This window comes from Artemia sp. Qi Xiang Cuo, chromosome 13 (genome assembly GCF_049724085.1).
Source record: "Artemia sp. Qi Xiang Cuo chromosome 13, ASM4972408v1, whole genome shotgun sequence".
Classification (NCBI taxonomy): domain Eukaryota; kingdom Metazoa; phylum Arthropoda; class Branchiopoda; order Anostraca; family Artemiidae; genus Artemia; species Artemia sp. Qi Xiang Cuo.
In genome coordinates, this window is record NC_142806.1 from 41,144,298 (window position 1) to 41,166,797 (window position 22,500).

Genomic DNA, 22,500 nt, shown 5'->3' on the forward strand with positions numbered 1-22,500 from the left:
CCATTTACGAATGCTTCATTCACCTACTTCAACTGTTTCTCGAGATATAAAAAAATTATTTCACTTTGATTGCTAATGGGCAGAGTAAAAATAAAAAACCTGAGAAATGAGCTCTCTTCCAAAACATAGTTTATTAGCAGGTTTTTTGTTTTTAATTTTTTGCTAATAAACTGTCATCTATTTGAAACAATTTTCTGGCTTGTTTATGTAGCTTAAGGGCTGGGCACACGTAGCTGATTTCGGGAACCGATTTCCAAATCAGCACCGATTTAAAAAGAAATCGGCGTCGATTTGAGCTTGAAGAATTTTCTAGTTTTCGGTGCTGATTTACAAAATCAGCGCGGATTTTCATCATTATCATCACAAAAAAAAAATAGGGATACAAATAAATACTCACCAGAGGTACCTGTGGTGAAACACCGCACTACTGAGCTCAGAACTAAGATGAGATCAATCAAACAACTATTAATAAACTCCAGTTGACTATTTGTTTCCATGGTTTTTTGTTTTGAAAACTTGGCGCAATAAATTTTTCTTTCAACAAATTTTTGTTTACCGCTATCGTTTGTCCACTGATGCTGAAATCGGTTCCCAAAATCAGCTACGTGTGCCTAGCCCTTTATTGTTATTAATTACGATTACTTGTCGAATCAGACACTGCAAATATTGTTTTCTATCGAACGCCATTTGGACAGCATAGTTAATTTTATACAAATATTTTAAAAATGGTTAAGAGGCTTAAGTGTAGCGGTCTAATGTCCCATTTCTCTATATGCCTATGTTGTTCTCATTATACTCAAAATTGTTGTTGAAAATGAAAAAAAAATCCGTTGGAATAAAAATTTGCAGCTTAATAGAACCTCTTAACCCTTAACTACCAGGGTTGAAAAAAATGTTACACCAACTACATGGACCCCAAGTTTTAAAAATTCTGGAAAAGTACTGTTTCAAACAGGTCTCAAATTGATTGCAATGTTGCTCACAACACGTTCTGATACATCAATTGGAAACACTAAAACGCAAAAATCATTCAATTATTCAAATTTGGGGCATAGGAATTTGGGACGTTCCATATATACATTTTTTGGCACCTACTACAGGTATGGTTGGATTTTCTGCCCTTGCTTAAGAGACAAATGATGCAACAATTTTTTCGGTCACTGGAACCTGAAGAAGATGCCTGTGGGACATTTAAACTGAAAATCCCGTAAAGCTTTCGATCAAATCACGCAGTGTTCGTGGGATCGTTTGGAGGGTTTCTTTGATCCTAAGTTGCGGTTGGATGAGGGATCGTCCCAGCTCTATCAGCATTTTCTGCGGATCAAGTCCTTTTCTCAGGGTATAGCAGCTCACAATGACTTTAGCATTAGCTCCAGCTACGTCCATGATCGCAAGCCACGCCACCATGGACTATCTTCTCGTGCAGGAGCTATTTGTGTAGGTAGAGCACTTTTGGTCTTGAGACTCCACTTTTCTTTCTGTTGCGATGTACATCATGAGGATTTCTTGTTCAATTGCGGCTGAAAAGTGGATCGATGATGCAAGACTTACTGCTTTTCTCGCTGACACCAGGCTCAGATGGTCTCTAAATCTGAAAATGGACGGTTTGTGGTCCTCTGTACGACTAGCATGGACAGAGGTTTTTTCTTTTTCATCGTGCCTACGATTTTTAAGGGTCTGAGTATTTCAATGAACTCTGCCCCACTACGATAGACTATCTTTTTGTGCGGGGGCTATTTGTGTAGGTAAAGCACTTTTGGTTTTGAGAATCCACTCTTATTTTTGTTGTGATGTACGTTATGATGTTTCTTCGTGGTCAATTGCGGCTCGAAAAGTGGATTAACGAAGCAAGAATGACTGCTTCGTCGTTTTGTTTTGGAACATACGTCACCAGGCTCAAATGGTCTCTAAATTCAAAAATGGACGGTTTGTGTTTCCTTTTATTAGTAGCAAGGACAGAGGATTTTTTCTTTTTGATCCTGCCTACGTAAGTCATTTTTAAGTCATTTCTGATGTTGCAATTTGGGTTCTTCAAGTGATTGACAAGGGTCATGACAGTTTGCGTCGGAGCTGAAGCATTGTGGATTTCAACCATAGGTGTTTCCTTTCCAGTGTAGATGAAGTCATTAAGTAGATATTATGTCTTTAGTCCACTACACATTGAATCTTGATTCCATACATTTTCGGTCCATTGCGAATATACACCTCGAATTTGCACCATCTTCTAAATACTACTAGCATTTCATCAATCGTCAAGTACTCACCTGGTCAATAATTCGCTAACCTTTTCGATGGGAGCTAGATCGTAGCGTGGACGTAACTTGTATGCCTATCATCGAATAGAAAACAGTTTTCCAGATACCGGAATCACTTCAGGCCCTTCGTAGCGCGGAAAATGTTCCATCAGCTGCAAAGAGACCTTCACAATTTTCACTGCATGACTTCAATACTCTAGAAGGATACAGAAGGCCTAAGAAGGCTCGCATCTCTGTGACGTCAACTAATTTCAAGTACCTTTACTTACCTACAATGCTAAAATCATCCTGCAGGCCGTTATCGTCAGTTATGGCAATGGTATGAAGGACGAGCTCCCCAAGGATCTTGGCTTTGATGAAAAGGTCAAGCCTATTCAGGGGGTTTTAAGTCTTTGTTCCCCTGCGTGACCTTTTTGACCTGGAAAGTAGTAACAAGATTATAGGTTCTCGTGCTGCTTTGAGGTGTCTTAGACTTATTCCACTTTGTTTGCCTGCATTTGCCAATGAAGAAGGACTTGCTGCCATTGTTCGTCTGCTGCTTTTCTTGAAGTCACTTAGCAAAAGGAAAATTTTAATCATCGTCGTCGGATTGTCTCTTGATTGCCTGTTCGTCCTCTTCTTCGCTTGCACTATCTATAGAACTGTCATCACTGACATCAACAATCTTGTCGACAAAGATAGGATCCTTCCCGTCACCCTTGCCGTTTACTAGGTCTTCATCTACGTATGTCTTTTAGAACGTTGAGGGTATTCTCCTTTGCAAAAAGTCTTCGGCCTCTTTATGGCATAACTCTATCTCGTTAGCTACTTCGTAGGAGACCAAAGCCTAGCTTTAAATTATCTTTTCCTGCTCAAAGCAAAATAAAATGGAATTACCCAAAGAAATAAACTAAAAACGGTCCATTAAAAACAAAAATCCTTTCCTTTCAAATATAGGACACTTAAATAATTTTAAACGAAAGTAATCGTTCGCTAAAAAGCTCGTAAAAATTAAAGTTGATTGTTCTGCCAAGCCACAAAAAAGTTACACAAGCTATAGAATTGAGTATGTCGAACCCCAGAGTCCTGTATCTACGCACCTGTAATAGATTTCAAAATGTTCTTCCGTCAAGGCTTAGAAATCAACTGGTCCGAAGAATATACGAAATATCAGCCTCCTATCAGTAAGAGATGGTAAGAGTAAGAGATCTCAACCCAGATGTAAGAGATGGACAAAAGACTGGGCGGTGAGGTCTGAGCCACCCTGCCAGTTGAGGATTAAGAAAGGTTCTAACAGAAATATTTATAATTTATTGTGAAATATGAATACAACAATAATTGACTATCTAAAAACAGATTGAATTTTAGTTTATTGAGACCTGAAGTACCATAAGCAAATAATAAATTGCAATAGGTTTCAAGAAGCACTTTTAAACTGAATTCCATGACTATAATCACCCATTGAACGCTAAAATTAACAAAAATTAATTGCAAAATGTTCATTGAACTCAGGCTTAAACTAAACAAGTATATTAAGTAATTGAACATAGTAAGTAATGATATATATGAATAATTAAATGTAATAAGGTGGGCTGCGAGGAGGCCCATGTAAAAACATGACTTAAATCAATAACAGCAACATAGGAAGATTTATATTTAGTTCGTGATGAGAACTTTGTAAGTACTAAGGAGAAGAGGTGACTTGAGTGCCTCTTTTGGCTAATGGGATTGATAAATTTACAAAACAGAAAACCCTAAAATTTTATTGTCAAAATAAGTTTGTGCTGGACATTCACAGTGCTTTGTCAGCTTAGCACTGACTTTGCTTTAAAAACTGAATACTACAGTCTATTATTATAATTTTGTTTTTCCAAGAGAAACTAGATAGCAAAAGAACTTGTTGAGGCAGAATCATAGACATATTAATCGATAAGAGACTAGAGGCAGTATGTATTGGAAAGCTCCTGGGGCCAGCAGATAAAAGAAGTATTTTATGCCTGCATCTCTATTACATGCCTACTATTTTATGCCTACCATCGATTTTATGCCTACCATCTGCCAAAGCTAGGCTCAAATGCTGTCCAAGTTCGTCAATGAGCAGGGTTTCAAGTCGTGTAGTGAAAAAATAAAGACTTTACGAGATCAAATATTCGGTACACTTCTGTTTTGATTCAAAGTTCTCCCTGTGGCCAAACTGTTTTTAAAGTACCAAAGATATTAAAATAAAAACATTTCTTGGTCACCTGCGTCATCTTCGGTCTATTCGCACCTGAAAACCGGAATTTTCAACCATTTTTCCGTTGTTTGTTAGAAAATTACAAAATTTTTATGTCATGCGTAAAATTTCGCCCTTTTTTTCGCACCAAACCATGAGAAAGAGTAGGTAGAAATTAATTCAGGAAACTTGATAACGCTCTTTGTTCCTAAAAATTCAAAGATATTGCAAATACATACAAGTCATCATTTAAGGAAGACATGTCTTAAAAAAACAGCTTAAGGAGTTCACCCTTATATAGTTTTTTTCTGTTTATCCAATATAAGCTAGCCTAATTGCTTACCATATATCGAAAGGAGGAACCAAACAGGGTGATTAAGTCAACCGGATGATGCCTCAAAAGCAAAAGTGGTTTTATGACATTTCATAGTTGTTATTTTTTTTCTTGGTTTGAGGAGCAAAATATTGATTCTGTATTTATCGTTTACATGATAACAATTAAGTAATAAAAGTAATATTTTCGGAATCACAAGAAAGTAAGACTATAATAACGTATGGGCAAGTTGAAATATACAAAAATAATAACTGATTTTCTAGAAACCTATTCTTGAAGGTAACTTAATTAACTAATAACTTTAAGTGTTTAACCTTGAATAAAATTAATAGAAAGCATTTTAATACACAAGTTATATTTTTATCTATTTAAAGATATATTCAATGAGCTCCATGGTGATGTTTTTTTTGCTCGCTTTCTACAGATTTATCACACACGTTCTTTGTTTTCAAACTTTACGTCATTAAGAGTTTAAACCTGAATAACGACATATGGAATTCTTTTTGCATTGAAAATGGAGTTCCTGGGCATTCCTAATTTTTAAAATATATGTAGGTGTGTAAACGACCACAATACTAATTTAAAGAATTAGATTTTATTTATACCGTCCCTGGTTGTTTCAACTTTCAAGAAGTCGTCAATTATTTATTAAAAAATTTAATGAGAGTGTTTCATTTTAGTAGCCTAGACGTAAATATTGACGAAGACCACACTGCCTTTCCATATCAAACAAACACAACTTAAAAACAATAGGGAAACTTTTTCAAGACAGTGCAATTTAAATCGGTGAATATTTCGGCCCTACGTCCAAGGGAATGTCCGTTTGAATGAATTCATCCTCTCTCATCATTTTATTTATCAGTCCTGGTTGAACTTCGTAGAAGTAAGGATGCTGGGGCTGTTTTAAAACTTTTTAAGAGCATTTTTAGTTTTAAACTTCGTATTTTAATGTAAGTTGTTTATATATATATATTTTCTTTGATGATTTGCTGAAGACGGCCCTTGGACATTAAGTTGCGTTTGTTTGAGCCTCTTAACCTGTTGAATCGACTGAACAATAAGGTAACTAAACACACCTTTACTGACACAAGATTCAATTAGCGCACTTGCTAAACTTTATCATCACAGTCTACCAACTTGATTTTGATTCAAAAATCAACGGTCTCTTCCGTCCACCCTTGAAGGCCGTCTTGGGGGCTTTTTTGCGTAATGGATACGTTTTATAGATGAAGGGTGATAGATTGTCGAAGATTGTGCTTCTTTTCCATTATTTTTATGGGTGGGCTCACCAGACTGAGTCAAGACCCAGGCCACAATGATCAATTGACTAAATTCTTGACCATCCATCTATAGCCAAGCAAAAAACATGGATTCCCGGGTAGGGGAGGAAGAGGTTATAAGAAAGGACTTATTAGCAGTCTTCAGTCCTAACTTAAAAAAAATTGAACTTTGACTTACTGAACTATAGTATCAAAAGTAAAATGTATCATTGACTTTTGACAAGCAAGTACAGAGATTTATGAAGCATTATTTTTGTTCTGAATTACCTTTCTTATCATTATTAATGAACAAATAAAAGAGGATAGACAAACAAATACAAAACCAAAACAACAAATAAAAATCACATAACTAAAAAATATATGTTTACTGAATGATAACCTCCTTTATTTTCATATATACATAATCATTCCAAAGAAAAATGTTCACAGACATAACAGTAGCAGCGGCAATTTAAACATTTTTACAAATAAAGGTAACTGATGGGATACTATGTTTCCGATTGAATTGAGATCTCTCGTTTTTATCTGGGGCTAATTTGGTGTAGCAAACATAAGATGTCGCACATTATAAAAGGACTTTTTATTAATATTGAAATTTTATCAACAAGAAACCCTCTTGGAATTTGAAATGCCTATTATAAAATTGTATATACAGTATCTCTTTTTATCAGATAGGCTAACAAAATATAGGCAGTTTTGCTTTAAGTTGAAACTCCTGTTAATGTCTCTAAATGGGAGTTAAAGGCTGATGAGGTAACAGACGTGAAATGTTTTTTTTAATTTACTTTACTTTTCATGTGACTTTGACACTGCTCCACCTCACCCGTAACCAATAACTTCAACTATAGCCCCATTTCATGTGGCACGATCATGTGCAGCAGCTTCATGTGTAGGTCTGTAGCCAGCCACTGTCCTAGAGCTTACGAAAGAGGCAAAAGCCTCAAAGTAGCTATGCGTCATTTTCACCATTGACCATCATTCTTTCTTCCTCCCCACCCCCAAGATAAACATTTTCAGTTTTCAAAGGGCTGTTATTCATAAGTAATTATTATATAGCTTTTTCAATGTCCAGGATCTGAGTAAATAGGTTCAGCATTCCAGCATGTATTAGCTGGTTAACGATGCAACCGTGAACAATATATTTTCATTCTTTTTGACGTTTGGTATAGTCAGGGCACCAGAAGTAAAAGATGTGACATATACTCCGACGGAAAAAGGTATCGAAGAAAATGGGCCTACCCCCTCCCCCTAAATCAACCTTGCTGGTTGGAAAAATAACAAGGGCACATTCGTACGAGGCGACAAACACCACGAAACTTAGGGTTTCACAACTTGTGTAGGGCTCCTCAGTGGACATTATTGTTCCAGTGAGTCTGATGCGCCTTTTTTCGCAGAAACCCGAGTATCAACGACTAAGGCAGCAGTATTCAAGATGCCCAGAGGCCAAGGAATGTCTTTTCAACCACAACAAGCTAACTTTTTTTATTTACTGTAACGCTAAATCTCAGACAAAAGGCTAGCGAAGCTCTACACAGATGTCATCGCAAACAAATAGTTTATTAACCAAAGTATTACGAATTAATTAAAACAGAAATCCGAATAAATGATGACGTGAAAAACCCATCAAATTACTAAAGCAGCCCACTACCCATCGTCCCTTCAAATCAACATCTCCTATGCAGAATAACTATTCCTTGTCAGAACTAAACTCCCCTTCACGACATTTTCCACAACAGAAGCACAAAATATCGCAGCCCCTAGCTGCACAGGGGCATTTTTGTCCAAAGTTTTTACACTTGTAGTACAGTGAAGCTTTCTGAATGGTAGATGGCCAGGCTGCAAGAGTCGATTTCTTGGGTAAAACTTTTCTAGCTTTTTACTCCCACCCAAAATCTAAGGGATAAAAGTAAATGAGACAGGGCAAAAGCGCCGGTAGCCTTACATACCATTGAAAAATACATCTTTTGACCTGGAGCTTGAACGAGCCATCTGTTGGAGGTAGGTTCTTCAGTGTTTTACGACGTGGAAACAAGTGAACTCGCATATTGTTTAAACAGTCAAAGTTTTCGTTTTTTCCGTGCGACGTGATCAAAATGTCCCGACTCAACTTCAAAATTTCATCCTCGAGTTCAATGGCCTCTTTTATGTCTTATGAAACCTGGTCAGTCACAGCCGAAATTTGGGTTAATCAGGGCATTGCTGCTTTCAGTATCGTTTTCTTGCTTTTTCAATAGAAGTAGCTCACTGTATCAGAGCTGGTGTAACAATGCAAAATTGCCCCAGGGTTCACTAAAGACGGAGGGAGTCCATTTGCCAGCTCAATGACAGAAATAGCTTCGTTCTTGAAGCAAACCCAGATGTTTGGTGTTGCACTGGTTTGTGCCTCAATTTTAGAAAAAGACTGAAGCAAGATGACGACGATATCGGTGTCATTAGCTTCGATAATCACGTCTTGACATCCAGTTTTAACATAGAACGCTGCGTGAAAGACAACACGAGGGTCTGCTCCTCGTGAGTGCAGCTCAAGTCAGTCGTAAAACTGCTGCTTCCATCAGCAATACTCTCTGGTTTAAGTTTCAAAACTTTGGTTCTATCAGGAAACCCTCCGTATAGGTAACAGGGAAAGGTGATGTTTTCCTATCAATCTAAGACCACACTTCAAACACGTACTCTATTAGTTTCGCTTTGTTTTTTGAATCCAGCTGGATCGAGTCCCAGCAGTCAAGAACCATATGTCAACGAACGGAAAAGGTTTTGCCGGGACGACTTCCCCGCTGGGACGACATGTTTCTTTATCAGGAATCACAATTCTAAATTTATACCCAGGGCTTTAATGTGGGGCCCAAAATTGCATCGTCTAGTAAGCCTGTAGGCTACAAACCAGAATCTGGCAATGAAATGATTTAAAAAAATAAGATTCTGTACCTTAGTACGCCTGGGTAGGCTTAGTAGCCATAAGAATTGGGATGAACTTAGTAACCACAAGAACAGCCCTCTTCCTGTAGCCTAGGCTAGGCTACACCACACTGGCTATACAGACTTGCAAATACAAGTAAAAGGGAGTAACTTACAATGACTGTCACTTTATACAAAACCATTGGATTAAGAATCTGTCAAAAATTTCAGGTTTCCATACAAAGTGTTATTATAGCATGTTGATGTTGTTGTTCGGGGTTTTACGCGTTCGACCAATAGGTCGTATGCGTTCGTATCAATTGATTGTTCTGTGCCTTCTGTAATCACTAGCTTGCTTGGGTGTCACTTTGGTCAATATTCACTGAACGTGATCATGCATCACTTATCTTGCTATTGGTAGGGAATAATTCACCCGCAGGCTGCAGCAACTGTCTGCATTGAAAAACAGAAATCAAAATAATGCAACTGTGCTTTGTCATACAGCAATTAAAATACATGCAACACAATTATAATAGATAATATATTTTTATATTATAACCTATTGCATACCTCCATATATATAAATTTAATCAGATAAATTATGAAAAGATAAGGATAGAATAGATAAGGATAAAAAAAACAAATAAAATAGGAAAAGGATAACTCTAAAATAAAATAATATGGGAGGGGCATCATAGCCACCACAATTAAATCAAATATGGACCCATCTACCATTTATCTTACTTATTATAGGGGTTAATCCCCATCATCACCTGCCAACAAATATAAACAGGAACCAGAATGATACAAATACCATATCAAACAGCAAATACAAATTCTATACAAGTCAATTATAATAAATAGTACATTTAACCTGTTGCCTAGATAAAATTATAAACAAATTAAGCAACTCTAAAAAAAGGAAACATACAGGAAAAAAAAAATGAATTTAGGGAATGAACCAAACCAGTAGTCTTAACCAAATTACTTAATAAGCTTGTGCTTAGTCAATCCTGCCAAACCCAAGGGAAAACAGTAGAGAGATAACTAGTCAATTGTCTGAGAAGGGACCAACCTAGGTCTGGCCCTAGGTTGTATTGTAGCACCTTCTGGGCTAGGTACAGAGTCCTTTACTTTACGTTTCCTTTCTGATTTGCCAGGACTACTGGTAACTGCTGACATGGTGGGAAGGCTTGAACCTTCTATGTTTAGGTTTTCAACTGAGTTATTCAGGCTACGGACTGTTTCTTTGAAAGTATGTGGTGCTATTTGAAAACCAGCTTGCAAAGTCAAGTTAAAATCTGGGTTAGATCAGAGATCTGCTTTGCAACACCTTCAAACATGACCATGTACCTCATGTTGAGATCCTCAGCTGGAGGTTGATTAGGAGTCAGTGAAGGGAAAGAGTCTTTGTGTACTATGGGGATGTGTTCTGTATGTTTAGGAACTCCTTTCTTCAAGACCTCAGCAGCAGTCCTCATGGGGACATTATTGGTGTAAGAGTAACTCACAATTGCTTTCTTCTCTATGAATACTGGGCACTCCTTGGCATTAGCAGCATGGTTACCATTGCAGTTAGGGCACTTGAGAACCTGATTTTCTTTTACTGTTTTAGATTGGGGGCATTCATCAAGGGTTTGTTGTCCACTACAAAGTAGACATCTTCTGCCTCTGCGGCAATTTAAGGCCATGTGGCCAAGACCTTGGCAATTGAAACACTGAATTGCCCGAGGGATAAACTGCTTAACTGTATACCTTGCACCTCAAACAGAGATTTTCAGAGGGAACTGAACATTCTGATTGAAGGCGCAAAGCAAGGGGATAATTGATGGCTTGGATTTTTAAAGGCCAATGTCACTTGTTGTATTCTTTCATCAACTTGGACCTCCTTGACAAAATCATCCAGATGGGTGACCTCCTTAGATGGGACAAATACAATACGTTTTCTGTTTCTGATTAAAGCAGGGTTAGAGCTAGGACCAAGGACAAACTTTATCTTACATCCATTTACTGCTATATCTAAAATAGAAAGTATAGCAGAAGCTACTGAGTGGTTCAAAGCTATTATGATAATAGAGCCATCTGGTCCAAGTTTACAATTACCTACAATTACCAATCTGTATTATTTCTTCTGTTTCTTCTTTGCAACGCGAAACAAAAAAAAAAGAAAATTTGTAGTGACGCCTGGGATGTTTGCAGTTTCAACTCATAGCACATCGATAGATGTCAATTTCCAGAAACCTTTCGGTTAAATTTAGGTATCTCTGGTTTGCCGACTCATACGAAAGTGCCCCTTACATATTCAGCTTTGGCGTTTTTCAGTCTACCTTTGACGTAATTTTCATAAAACCTTTTTCCGTCGTACCCCCGACTAGAAATAAGCAACATAGCCTGGCTTGGCGCCCTGACTAATGTCTAATTAGGTTAAAGCCCAGGCAGATAGTCTCTATGAGAGGCAATGCTGGCATACAAAAACTAACTGAGATATCTTACAACTCATACCAGCACTAAGCCCCCTTAACTTTAATTTTCAAGGAAAGGGGATGAAGATATGGGAAAAATTTAAATTTCAGATTAAATTTGCTTATATTTATTGGCAACTGCGCTATCTACTATATTGAAAAAAATCCATAAATTACAAAATAATCTAATTGTTAGATTATTTACCATTTGATTATTTATCGTTGATTACCATTATATTATTTATTGGAAATTTTTTACCCCTAAAATTTCTCCGCACGGAGGGGAAAATGCCCACTCTGTCCCCCCAAAAACTGCCTCTGATCTAGGATTCTCGTTCGAAGAGAGGATTACAAAACAAACTTAAAAAAATGGGTACTAGCGTGTTACAGAGACCACACTGTTGTTTTTTATTTGAGTAAAACTGGTATCTCTGTCTGCATTCGGAGATAATCTGCAGTTGATAATAAAATATACTACTGTGCAGGTAAATTTTAATTAAACTTTAATCTATAGAAGTGATTAGGTTTGGTATTTAATATAGTGTGTTCTGGGCGCCCTGCTTTCATAATTCTTTGTTGTACTTTCGATAATTTTGCTACTAAAATATTATATTTTCATCATATTTTGGTACATTTCATTAGGATTAACCTAACTTCACTTCTTAGAAGTTATCGCTATAACACGTAAGTATCAAACAACGCATCAATAATGTGTTCATATGCACTTATTTGGATTAAACATATTTTGTTATGTTTTTACGAGTCGGACAAAAATTTCAGGGTAGAGTTCAAACCCAGTATCCGCCCCTACCAGGATACGCTCTTCGGGATGGACTACTTTTTTGTAAACCCTGATTAGCCTTGTGATATTATTTTTGTTATTGTGTTGCTTTTAACATTACGACAAATAAAAAAAGGGACTGCACAAAATAAAAACCGTGTACAGTAAAGGGTAAATGACACACTCGCCTTTAGGAACGGTTTACTTCATCTAGACTAGAGCTTATCCCCTTAACACGACTAGGTTTTTTCAATGTCGTGTATTTAAGTGAAGACGCGGTATCAGCCCTCAGAACTTTTCTCTAACAAACAACAGTGTTAATCCTGGCTTAGACAAATAGGTTTTAGTTAAAGAAATATTTTCAGAATCAAGGTTTCTATCAAGGTTTCTAGCCTAGAGTGTTCCATCCTTGTACCGAATGCTATAGAAAATTTGGAACTAGACCATTCTAAAATTCTAAGCATAAAGCTTGGTTGCATCCAGATTGTGCTGCCAATGAAAAAAAAGTAATCGCCTGGAAAACCCTAATTTGTTATGCTTACAACGCCAATGGTAGAAAATGAGGAGATTAATATCAACAAGAATCAACCTCAATTGGTTCAAAGAATCAAATCCTCCACTTATATCCAATAAAGAAAATGTAGGCACAATCAACAATAGCTAGCTTCAAGTGGTTTTACCAATATGCATTGTATATTCCCATCCACTGCCGGGTGTTTTTAGTAATTAGAACGATAATTTACCTGGATTGATCGATTTAGTAAACATAATAACCAACCATTAATCCCAAATAACCCCAGGCATCTATTGTGTCCCTAAAGATGAATTGACGTGTCATGCAAAAGCTACCATCGTTTTTGAGCCCCGCTCCTTTGTCTAAAAAAGACGCAGTAATTTATTTATTTAAATATCCAAATAGAAGGTTTTCCAAAAAATAGGGTTCAATTCCACTTTCTAGGACCATAATGAGTAAAAGGTTGTAGGTATTGCAAGCATGGGCGGTTCTAACAGATAACAATCTGAACAAGATCCATAAAATACGGTTCCACCCATGTTTTTAGTCTGTTGGACTAAAAAAATGGGTGGAACCATATTTCATGGATCTTGTTCAGATTGTTATCTGTTAGAATCGCTCACGCTTGCAGTGCCAAAATAGGCTAAAATCACTATATCAGTACGGGTCGGAATGTAATATTTTATAGAACACCGGAGTTTTTCTTTTGGTGATCTCTGGAACTTGTTGAAAGTGATCAAGTTCCTCTTTTAATTGAATTACTTCATGAAATTTGAGTTGAAAGTTCGTTTTAAGATTTTCTCTGAAACTTCAGATTGGTTATAGACACAAACCATTTTTTTCCAACAGACTAAAAACATGGGTGGAACCGTATTTCATGGATCTTGTTCAGATTGTTATCTGTTAGAACCGCCCATGCCTACAGTACCAAGGTGTATTCAGAGCCATGAGAATGAATAAGCGAAACTAAATAGTTAAATTTGACAACGCTTTCCGTCTTTTAAAAATCAATCTTCTCAATCTGTAGATAATTTCGAAGACCACACTGCCTTTCCATGACGATAAATACAAGTTCAAATAGGGATAAAATCCTTTTAATCGACAGTGATAAATTTCACAAAAATACTAGAAATTACTAGTGAAAAAATATTACTACATACAAGAGTATTTGTACTCTCTCCTTCCTTATCTGTAAATGTCTAAAATTTACTGCATAAATGGCACTTTAATGAAAATGAATTACATTAGAAATATTTTTCTTGCGTACTTATTAGAACATTGAGAATAAAAAATGAAATTACAGTAAAATTAAATTTTGAAATGATGTTCTTTTTCAGCAGCTGATATCATTATATACTAAATATTTAGTTTAATCTTATTTTCTTCCTTAAACCATTCACGACAAATTTAGTTTTACTATAAAGAATAATTTAGGTAATGTCTCCTTCCTTAATTTTAAAAATGTAAAGCCTACCACGTCATTGGCGAACTATGTTACAAATATTCTCTGTTCCAGTTATTCTTTTCCAGGTATTGAAATGAAAATGAAAATTAAACTATTCAAATTTTATTTATTATAAAAAAAGGAATTTTACTTTTTAAATTTTATCCATTTAAATAGAATTAAACCTTAACCCTCCTTATAGCATATTAAATGTGTTCGATAGATTTTAGCAATTAGATGTTTTCCCTTGTTCTATAAAATATCATATTCAGATCCCTACTGATATAGTGATTTTAGCCTATTTTGGTACTGTAGGCATGGGCGGTTCTAACAGATAACAATCTGAACAAGATCCATGAAATACGGTTCCACCCATGTTTTTAGTCTGTTGGAAAAAAATGGTTTGTGTCTATAACCAATCTGAAGTTTCAGAGAAAATCTTAAAACGAACTTTCAACTCAAATTTCATGAAGTAATTCAATTAAAAGAGGAACTTGATCACTTTCAACAAGTTCCAGAGATCACCAAAAGAAAAACTCCGGTGTTCTATAAAATATTACATTCCGACCCGTACTGATATAGTGATTTTAGCCTATTTTGGCACTGCAAGCGTGAGCGATTCTAACAGATAACAGTCTGAACAAGATCCATGAAATATGGTTCCACCCATTTTTTTAGTCCAACAGACTAAAAACATGGGTGGAACCGTATTTTATGGATCTTGTTCAGATTGTTATCTGTTAGAACCGCCCATGCTTGCAGTGCCAAAATAGGCTAAAATCACTATATCAGTAGGGATCTGAATGTAATATTGTATAGAACAAGGGAAAATATCTAATTGCTACAAGCTATCGAACACATTAAATATGCCATAAGGAGGCTAAAGGTTTAATTGTATTTAAATGGATAAAAATGAAAAAGTAAATCTCCTTTTTTTTTACAATAAATAAAATTTGAATAGTGTAATTTTTATATTCATTTCAATACCTGGAAAAGAATAACTAGAACAGAGAATATTGGTAATATAGTTCGCCAATGGCGTGGTAGGCTTTACATGGAGACATTACTTAAATTCTTGTTTATAGTAAAACTAAATTTTTCGAGAAGGGTTTTGGGAAGAAAATAAGATTAAACTAAATATATGGTATATAATGATATCAGCTGCTGAAAAAGCACATTTCAAAATTTAATTTTACTGCAATTTCATTTTTTATTCTCAATGTTCTAATAACTACGTAGGAAAAATATTTGTTATGGAATTCATTTTCAGTAAAGTGCCATTTATGCAGTAGATTTTAGACACTTACAGATAGTGAAGGAGAGAGTACAAATACTCCTGTATGTAGTAATATTTTTTCATTTCAATCTTGATTTATATATTTAATTAAACCTTCATTCGTTTTAAGATTTGTTTATTCATTTATGTATGCTTCTCCTCCATCCCAATCTATTCAAAACCTCACTCTTTACCACTCTACCAGAAAGTTTTCCATTTCTCTTAAATATTTCCTTATGACATCGTCCCATCCCAACCGGGGACGATCTGTTTTTTGTTTGACTCTAGACGGTTGGATGACAAGGACAATCTTAGGTAATCTGACATTCTTCGCCTGCAGAACGTACCCTAGCCTTCTCAACCTTTCTCTCATTATGGTCCTAGAAAGTGGAATTGAACCCTATTTTTTGGAAAACCTTCTATTTGAATATTTAAATAAATAAGATTGACAAAGTAAAATTCTTTTTTCTAATAAATAAAATTTAAATAGTGTAATTTTTATTTCAATGTTGTAATAACTGGAAAAGAGAATATTTGTAATATAATTTGGTTTCAGTGACACACAAACTTTCAAAATTTTATTTTACTGTATTCATTTATATGTTCAGTGTTGTAATAAGTATGTAAGAAAAAATATTTGTAATATAATTCATTTTCAGTAAAGCGCCAATAGCGCACTAGGTTTTGGATTTTTACAGAGAGGGGAGGAGACAGTACCCTTACTTTTATGTGTGTAGTATGACTCACATATTTAATTAAAGCTTTGTTTGTTTTAAGATTCATTCATGTACGCTTCTCCTCCATCCCAATCTATTTAAAGCCTCACCCTTTACCCCCTCCCAGAAACTTCCCCTTTCTCTTAAATATTTCCTTATGAATCCATCCATTCCATTTGGGGACAATCTGTTTTTCGTTTAACCGTTTTTCCGTTATTCTTCAATTATTTGTTTTGCGAAATTGCTCAAAATACATTTTTGATGTCTGGTGATACATTATTTATGCATAAAATAAGGTATATCCAGTTACTTTAAAAGAAAAACCTTCAGTGCCATAGACGATACCTTCCGTATCTATCCAGTACACGCTTGAGAAGTTTGCTAAATTTAAGATCTAAGAAAGCCAGTTTCATATTCACAAAGACAAATGACGAGTGACTGAATGCATTGGACTCCTATAATTTGTACTATATAGTTGTAGATTAGGTGAGTGGGTAAAGTTGGTTTACCTTACCTTTACTCCCCTATTGTGAAAATATATACCCCAAATTGGAACTTGTTCATTATTCAGAAAACAACTTAGTTGACTCCATTTTTAGATATGGAGCTGAATCAATTGAGACGCTTGTGGTGCACTTTACCATTACATAACAAACAGCTGTACTTTAGTATTGCACAAGACCCAGGTATGCGTAATAAAGTCTTTAGGGGCTAGCTGCTCCAATAGTTTGCCTCCCTATGGGCCTTGTGGAATCCAGTGGGTCCCCACTACTTTTCTTTATTTATTTTACATTTTTGGGGGCTTGAGGCTGAGGTATTATGGCAGAGTAAGACACAAGGCTAAAAAATATTTTTCTCGCCTCTTCGAAATAAGAAGTCCATTTTAAATCTGCTTGATTTTGATCTAGAGTTTGGCTCCGTGTTATTTAAATAAAATGAAAAAACAGAGAAACCCTGAAGGTATTTCAGACCGGAAAATCTTCTGAATTCCCCTTCCCTCCTATCTTCCTCATTAGTACAAAATTAAGTCACTTTTTCTTGTTTGTTAACAATATACGTACGATTAATTTTCTCTTCTCCGTTGACCTCAGTGGTTCTTAGTTAATTTGCTTTGATCTATAAAAAGTCTTCTAACCGAATGATCAGGACTCATTCCTTCGCAAAAAAAAATCATTGGCATAATATAAATTTCACCTCGAATAACGAGAATTATATTTTCATACTACTTCAAGAAAAGCTCATTGATATGCCTTAAGTTTTAACTCAAATGACTATAATTCTATTTCTAATACTAAACCCAATGAAATAAAATAACTACTTTTCAAAAAAAAATGCTTCGCTATTTCTTTTCAATCCTCCCCTCGTCTTAAAAAAGGATCATTTCCTATTTATTTTCCAGAGTGTAAAATACGACATCTTTTTTTCCACCCTAGTGAAAGTAACCCTTTGAATTCCATAGTCTTCAAACATATTACAATCGTTTACATGCTACACGGTTAACATTCTTCAATATAGGGCCTTCAGTATTAAGAAGAGTGCTACTGTGTTATAATGGAATTTTATTGAAGAAATGTTGCTTAAAAGTGAAACATGAAATGGGTTTAATGTTCATTCTAGTATATTCTTGGAATAATTTTTCACGAAAATGGTAAGAAGCACATATAGTGTTTTCCTCTTTTTTCGAAAATCAGGTAAATTTTCTCAGGCGCGTAACTTTTGATGGGTACAACTAAACTTAATGAAACTTATATATTTGAAATCACCGTAAAAATTCGATTCAATTGAACTATCTATTGGTACCAAAATTCCGGTTTTTAGAGTTCTGGTTACTATTAAGCCGCGTCGCTTTTGGCTTACAGTTCGTTACCGCGAACTGTTTGATCATTATTTGGAGCCGAAGAGACTGGAATTCACCATGAAAGCCCAGTTTTTTTTTTGTTTTTTTAATAATCTGTTTACCCCATACTCTGCAGTGAGGACCGTTTGAAGTTTGGAGACTTCCAAGACGAATCATTGCCATGTCGTTTTTATTAAAATTAAACAAAAAACGAATTTTCTCAACTGAAAGTAAGGAGCAATATTAAAACCTAAAACAAAAAAGAATTATTACATATATGAGACGGATTGCCCCCTCCTCAACACCTCACTCCTTACGCTAAATTTTAAATTCCAACCGAATTCTTTAAAAACGACTCCTGAAGCACAATGGTCGTTTAATTAGACAATAAGTAGCTTTTTCTTAAGTACCCAAAAACTGTAGCGTGAAGAGCGTAGTGTTGAGAAGGGGGCTACCCCCTCATATACGTAATAGTTTCTGTTCGTTTTAAGTTTTAACGTTGCCACTTATTTTCAGTTGAAAAAAATGTTTTTTTTTCATTATTTCATGAAGCATAGGGACTAATTTTTTTTAAAGGCAATGAAAAAAATATGTCAATTAAAGTGAAAATATATTAAATGAAAAAAGTAAGTAATTACAAAAATACACAAAACAAAATCCTACTTACAAAAAATAAGGTATAAACTTCCAGTATTCAGTTCTGTTGAGCAATGCCGAAGCGTTGAATGGATGTTTCAAACAGTTTGTGGTAACAAACTGTAAGTAAGGAGCGACCCGACTCAATAGTAACCAAAACTCTAAAAAACTGAACTTTAATACCAATAGATACATCAAAAGAATCAAATTTTTATTCTGATTTCAAATATATGTTTCATCAAAAGTTACGCGCCTGAGAAAATTTGGCTGGTTTTCGAAAAAAGGGGGAAAGACCCCATAAAAGCTATAGAACTTTAATGAAAGTCACGCCATCAGATTCAGCGTATCAAAGAACCTTACTGTAGAGGTTCCAAGCTCCTATCTGAAAAAATGTCGAATTTTGTATTTTTGCCAGAAGAAAGATCACGGATGCGTGTTTATTTGTTTTTAGTTTTTTTCCCAGGGGTGTTTGTATCGACCTATTGGTCCTAGAATACCGTGAGAGGGCTCATTCGAATGGAAATTAAAAGTTCTAGTGCCATTTTTATGTCATCAAAAATACGGAGGGCAACTAGGCCCCCTTCCCTGCTAATTTTTCCCAAAGTCACCCGATCGAAATTTTGAGATGGCCATTTTGTTTAGCATGGTCGGAAATGTAATAAATATGTGTTTTAGGATGACTTAATCCCCCAAAGTCCCCGGGGGAGGGCTGAAAGTTATGAACTTTACCCAATGTTTATATATAGTATTGGTTATTGGGAAGATGCAGACGTTTTCAAGGGGGATTATTTTTCTCGCAGTGGGAGGGGGTCATGTCCCTTCCCCATTTTCATGAGGGAAGGGACATTGCTATGAAGGGGGCACCAGATTTCCCCCATTATTTAAAAAAACGATCAGAAATTAAATAAAAAAATAAAAAATTTTTTTCAACTAAAAGTAAGGAGCCACATCAAAATTAAAACGAAAAGAAATTATTAAGTATATGATTGGGTTTGCCCCCTAGTCAATACCTCGATCTTTAAGCCAAAGATTTTTTAGTACCTTCATAAGAGCTGTTTATTCTAATTAACGGCCTCTGTGATTAAGGGATCATTTTTAAAAAAATTGGAACAAAATTCGAACTTTAGCGTAAAGAGTGAGGTATTGACTAGGGGTGAACCCCCTAATATACGTATTAAAAATATATAAATATAGAAGTTCGTTACGTATGTTAATTCGTAAGTTACTTATAATTATTACTAATAAAAATATTCGTAAATAAGATTAAACAACTTTCGAGAAAGCCGTTTAACCAAATAAAAGTAAAATTAATATGTAAATTTTTTTTTAATTATTCATGTACGATGAGCCAAAATCAAAACCTCCATTAATTCGAAAACTTTTCAAAATTAAATAAAATAAAAACAAGTTTTTTAACTGAAGGTAAGGAGCAACATTATAACTTAAAACGAACAAAAATTATTTCGTATATGAAAGGGGCTGTCCCCTCCTCAACGCCTTGCTCTTTATGCTAAAGTTAGACTCTTTCTCCAAACTCTATTTTTAAAACAATACAAAACTTTAGCGTAAAGAGCGAGGCGTTTAGGAGGGGACAGCTCCTTTCATATACGGAATAGTTTTTATTCGTTTTAAGTTTTAATGTTGCTCCTTACTTTCAGATAAAAAACTTATTTTTTTATTTAATTTTAACAACATCGACAATTTTGCGCTTGGTTATCAAACACCAAAATAGTTAGTGTCTTAAGAATCAGTGTTTATAAAAAGTAACGGATTATCAAAGTAGTTTATTCCAAGTAAAACATTAAAACTAAAATTAAGAAAATCAAATGAAAATCTTAAGTCAATATTTTCAATTTTATTTTGAATATCGAAAACCAATATATTTGACACATTTATACTTCATAACTGGAAACAAAGTAAATCTTGTTCAAAATGACAACTAGATAAATACAATCATTCCTGGAAAAAGAAATGATAATAAAACACAAAAAACGTATCCGTTCAGAAGAAAAACACGGAAATTCACAGTGATCTGTTCATGGAAAACGTTTCTGATTATAGTGCCTTCATATATCAGATCATGGGTACTCTTGCAATGCAAGCAAAAGTTGACGGTATATTTTTACCGAAATTGTCCTTTATTAAGTTGTTAAATTTAAATAACTCATCACAATATAATGTATTATCATTTTTTATTTGGTCTTATCATTTTGTAATCTACTTCTCTTAAGAAAGACTTATTAGAGAACTAATGAAATATTTCTCAGGTACAATCTGCTATTATCAGTCTAATTTCTCCTGGCTTTCATGAATTTGTATGACGTCATATTTTGTATAAAGCCATTTCAGGTTGTATATGCATATCATTACAATATATGCGTCACTTTTACAATATATTCGAGCATTTCCAGGGATTTTCATTAGTTATTTATAAATAGCTATAAGATGAGCATTGTTAAATGTTTTGCTATTGGGTTTCCTGTCACATGCGCTGGAATAGCAATCCTGTGGGCGATTAAGAAGTATAAAGAGTCCTATATGGATGAAAGTTCAAAGAATTCAAGAGATGAAGAAAAGGATGCACGCACACTGAAAAGGCCCCCTGAGGTGTCACAAATTGCACTAAGACAAAATCGGAAGAAGAAAAAAGTAAGGGGCAATATTTTATACAAGGCTGGTAAACTGGAGGGAGCGCTAAATTCGTATGCCAAAGCACTAGAAACAAACAAGGATTATATAGCTTGCTGCTCGAACCGGGCTTTAATCTTCACGAAACTTGAAAGTTATTTAGAAGCTGAGAAGGAATGCGATGCCGCCCTTAAGCTTGACCCAACATTTGTGAAAGCAATACATCAAAGGGAAGTTGTTCGACGATATTTGAATAAATTAGATGGCGCTAGAGAGGATCTATTACATATTTTACATATAGAACCTGAAAACAAAACTTCTTCGAAATTACTAAAAGAAGTAGAAGAAGCATTGAGCAAAACCAAGGACGAATCCGAGGTTCGGCCGACGAAACTGCTTGCTATCGTTAATAGGAAAGAAAAACCTGATATCAAAAAAGAAGAAAAGGTAGTTGCTACCTCAAACAAAGAAGCTATTTTAGACGCAAAGACTGTGCCAAACAAAGAAAAAGCAAGCGCTGAAAGTGCCATGACTGAAAATTCCAAAGAAGACCAGTTCATAAAAAAAACTGCTTTTGAATGGAAGGAACAGGGCAATAGACATTGCGATAAGCGTGAATATCGTGCTGCTTATGACTGTTATACAGAAGCAATCAACTTGGATAGGTCTGAAGCAATTTATCATGCCAACAGGGCCATGGTCCTTAACATTTTAGAAAGGTTCGAAGAAGCAGAGATAGATTCTAATACAGCCATCAGCCTGAATCCAAGTCATGTGAAGTCATATCAGAGACGTGCGGTTGCAAAGGGGAAACTTGGCAAGCTTTTGGAAGCTATAGTAGATTTGGTAACTGCAGAGAAATTAGACCCAGGAAATAGAATGTTACGAAAACAGAAGAAAGAGTTACAACAACTTTTCATGGAACAATAGAAAAGGGAAGACGGACTATTGCAAGGGTTGCCAGTAATTTTTGCTTCTTCAAAAATAAAAGAAGCGAAAATCGTCTCCGAATTTTATGACCAATTTTAGCCAGCGGCTGTGCCAAAAGTACCTGAGTCAATTCATGTCATTGCTGACGATGATACCATCTCCAGCAAAGAAATACACTCAATTCCTGATCGATTGGAAAAGGCTTAAAAAGAGGCTTAGCTGATTTTTCTTTTCTTTTTGTCTATCTAACTTTAAGTGCTGTGTGTGTTTATTTTTTCTTTCATTTTTCTCTTTACTCCACTATTTTTCACGTTGTTT

The 22,500-nt window shown here is 35.3% G+C and overlaps 2 protein-coding genes across 2 annotated transcripts in view; one reads left to right on the top strand and one right to left on the bottom strand.

Annotated features, from left to right (window-relative positions):
• The window catches only part of LOC148945286 (uncharacterized), a 354,164-nt gene that overhangs the window by 115,355 nt on the left and 216,309 nt on the right, over positions 1-22,500 (bottom strand). The window lies entirely within an intron of this gene.
• LOC148945287 (uncharacterized) overlaps positions 17,730-22,500 on the top strand; it is a 5,507-nt gene continuing 736 nt past the window's right edge. The window contains exon 1 of the mRNA XM_089099413.1: positions 17,730-17,799. Coding sequence (XP_088955539.1) covers positions 17,747-17,799 — 53 coding nt within the window. The 5' untranslated portion in view covers positions 17,730-17,746. The remainder of the gene's footprint in view (positions 17,800-22,500) is intronic.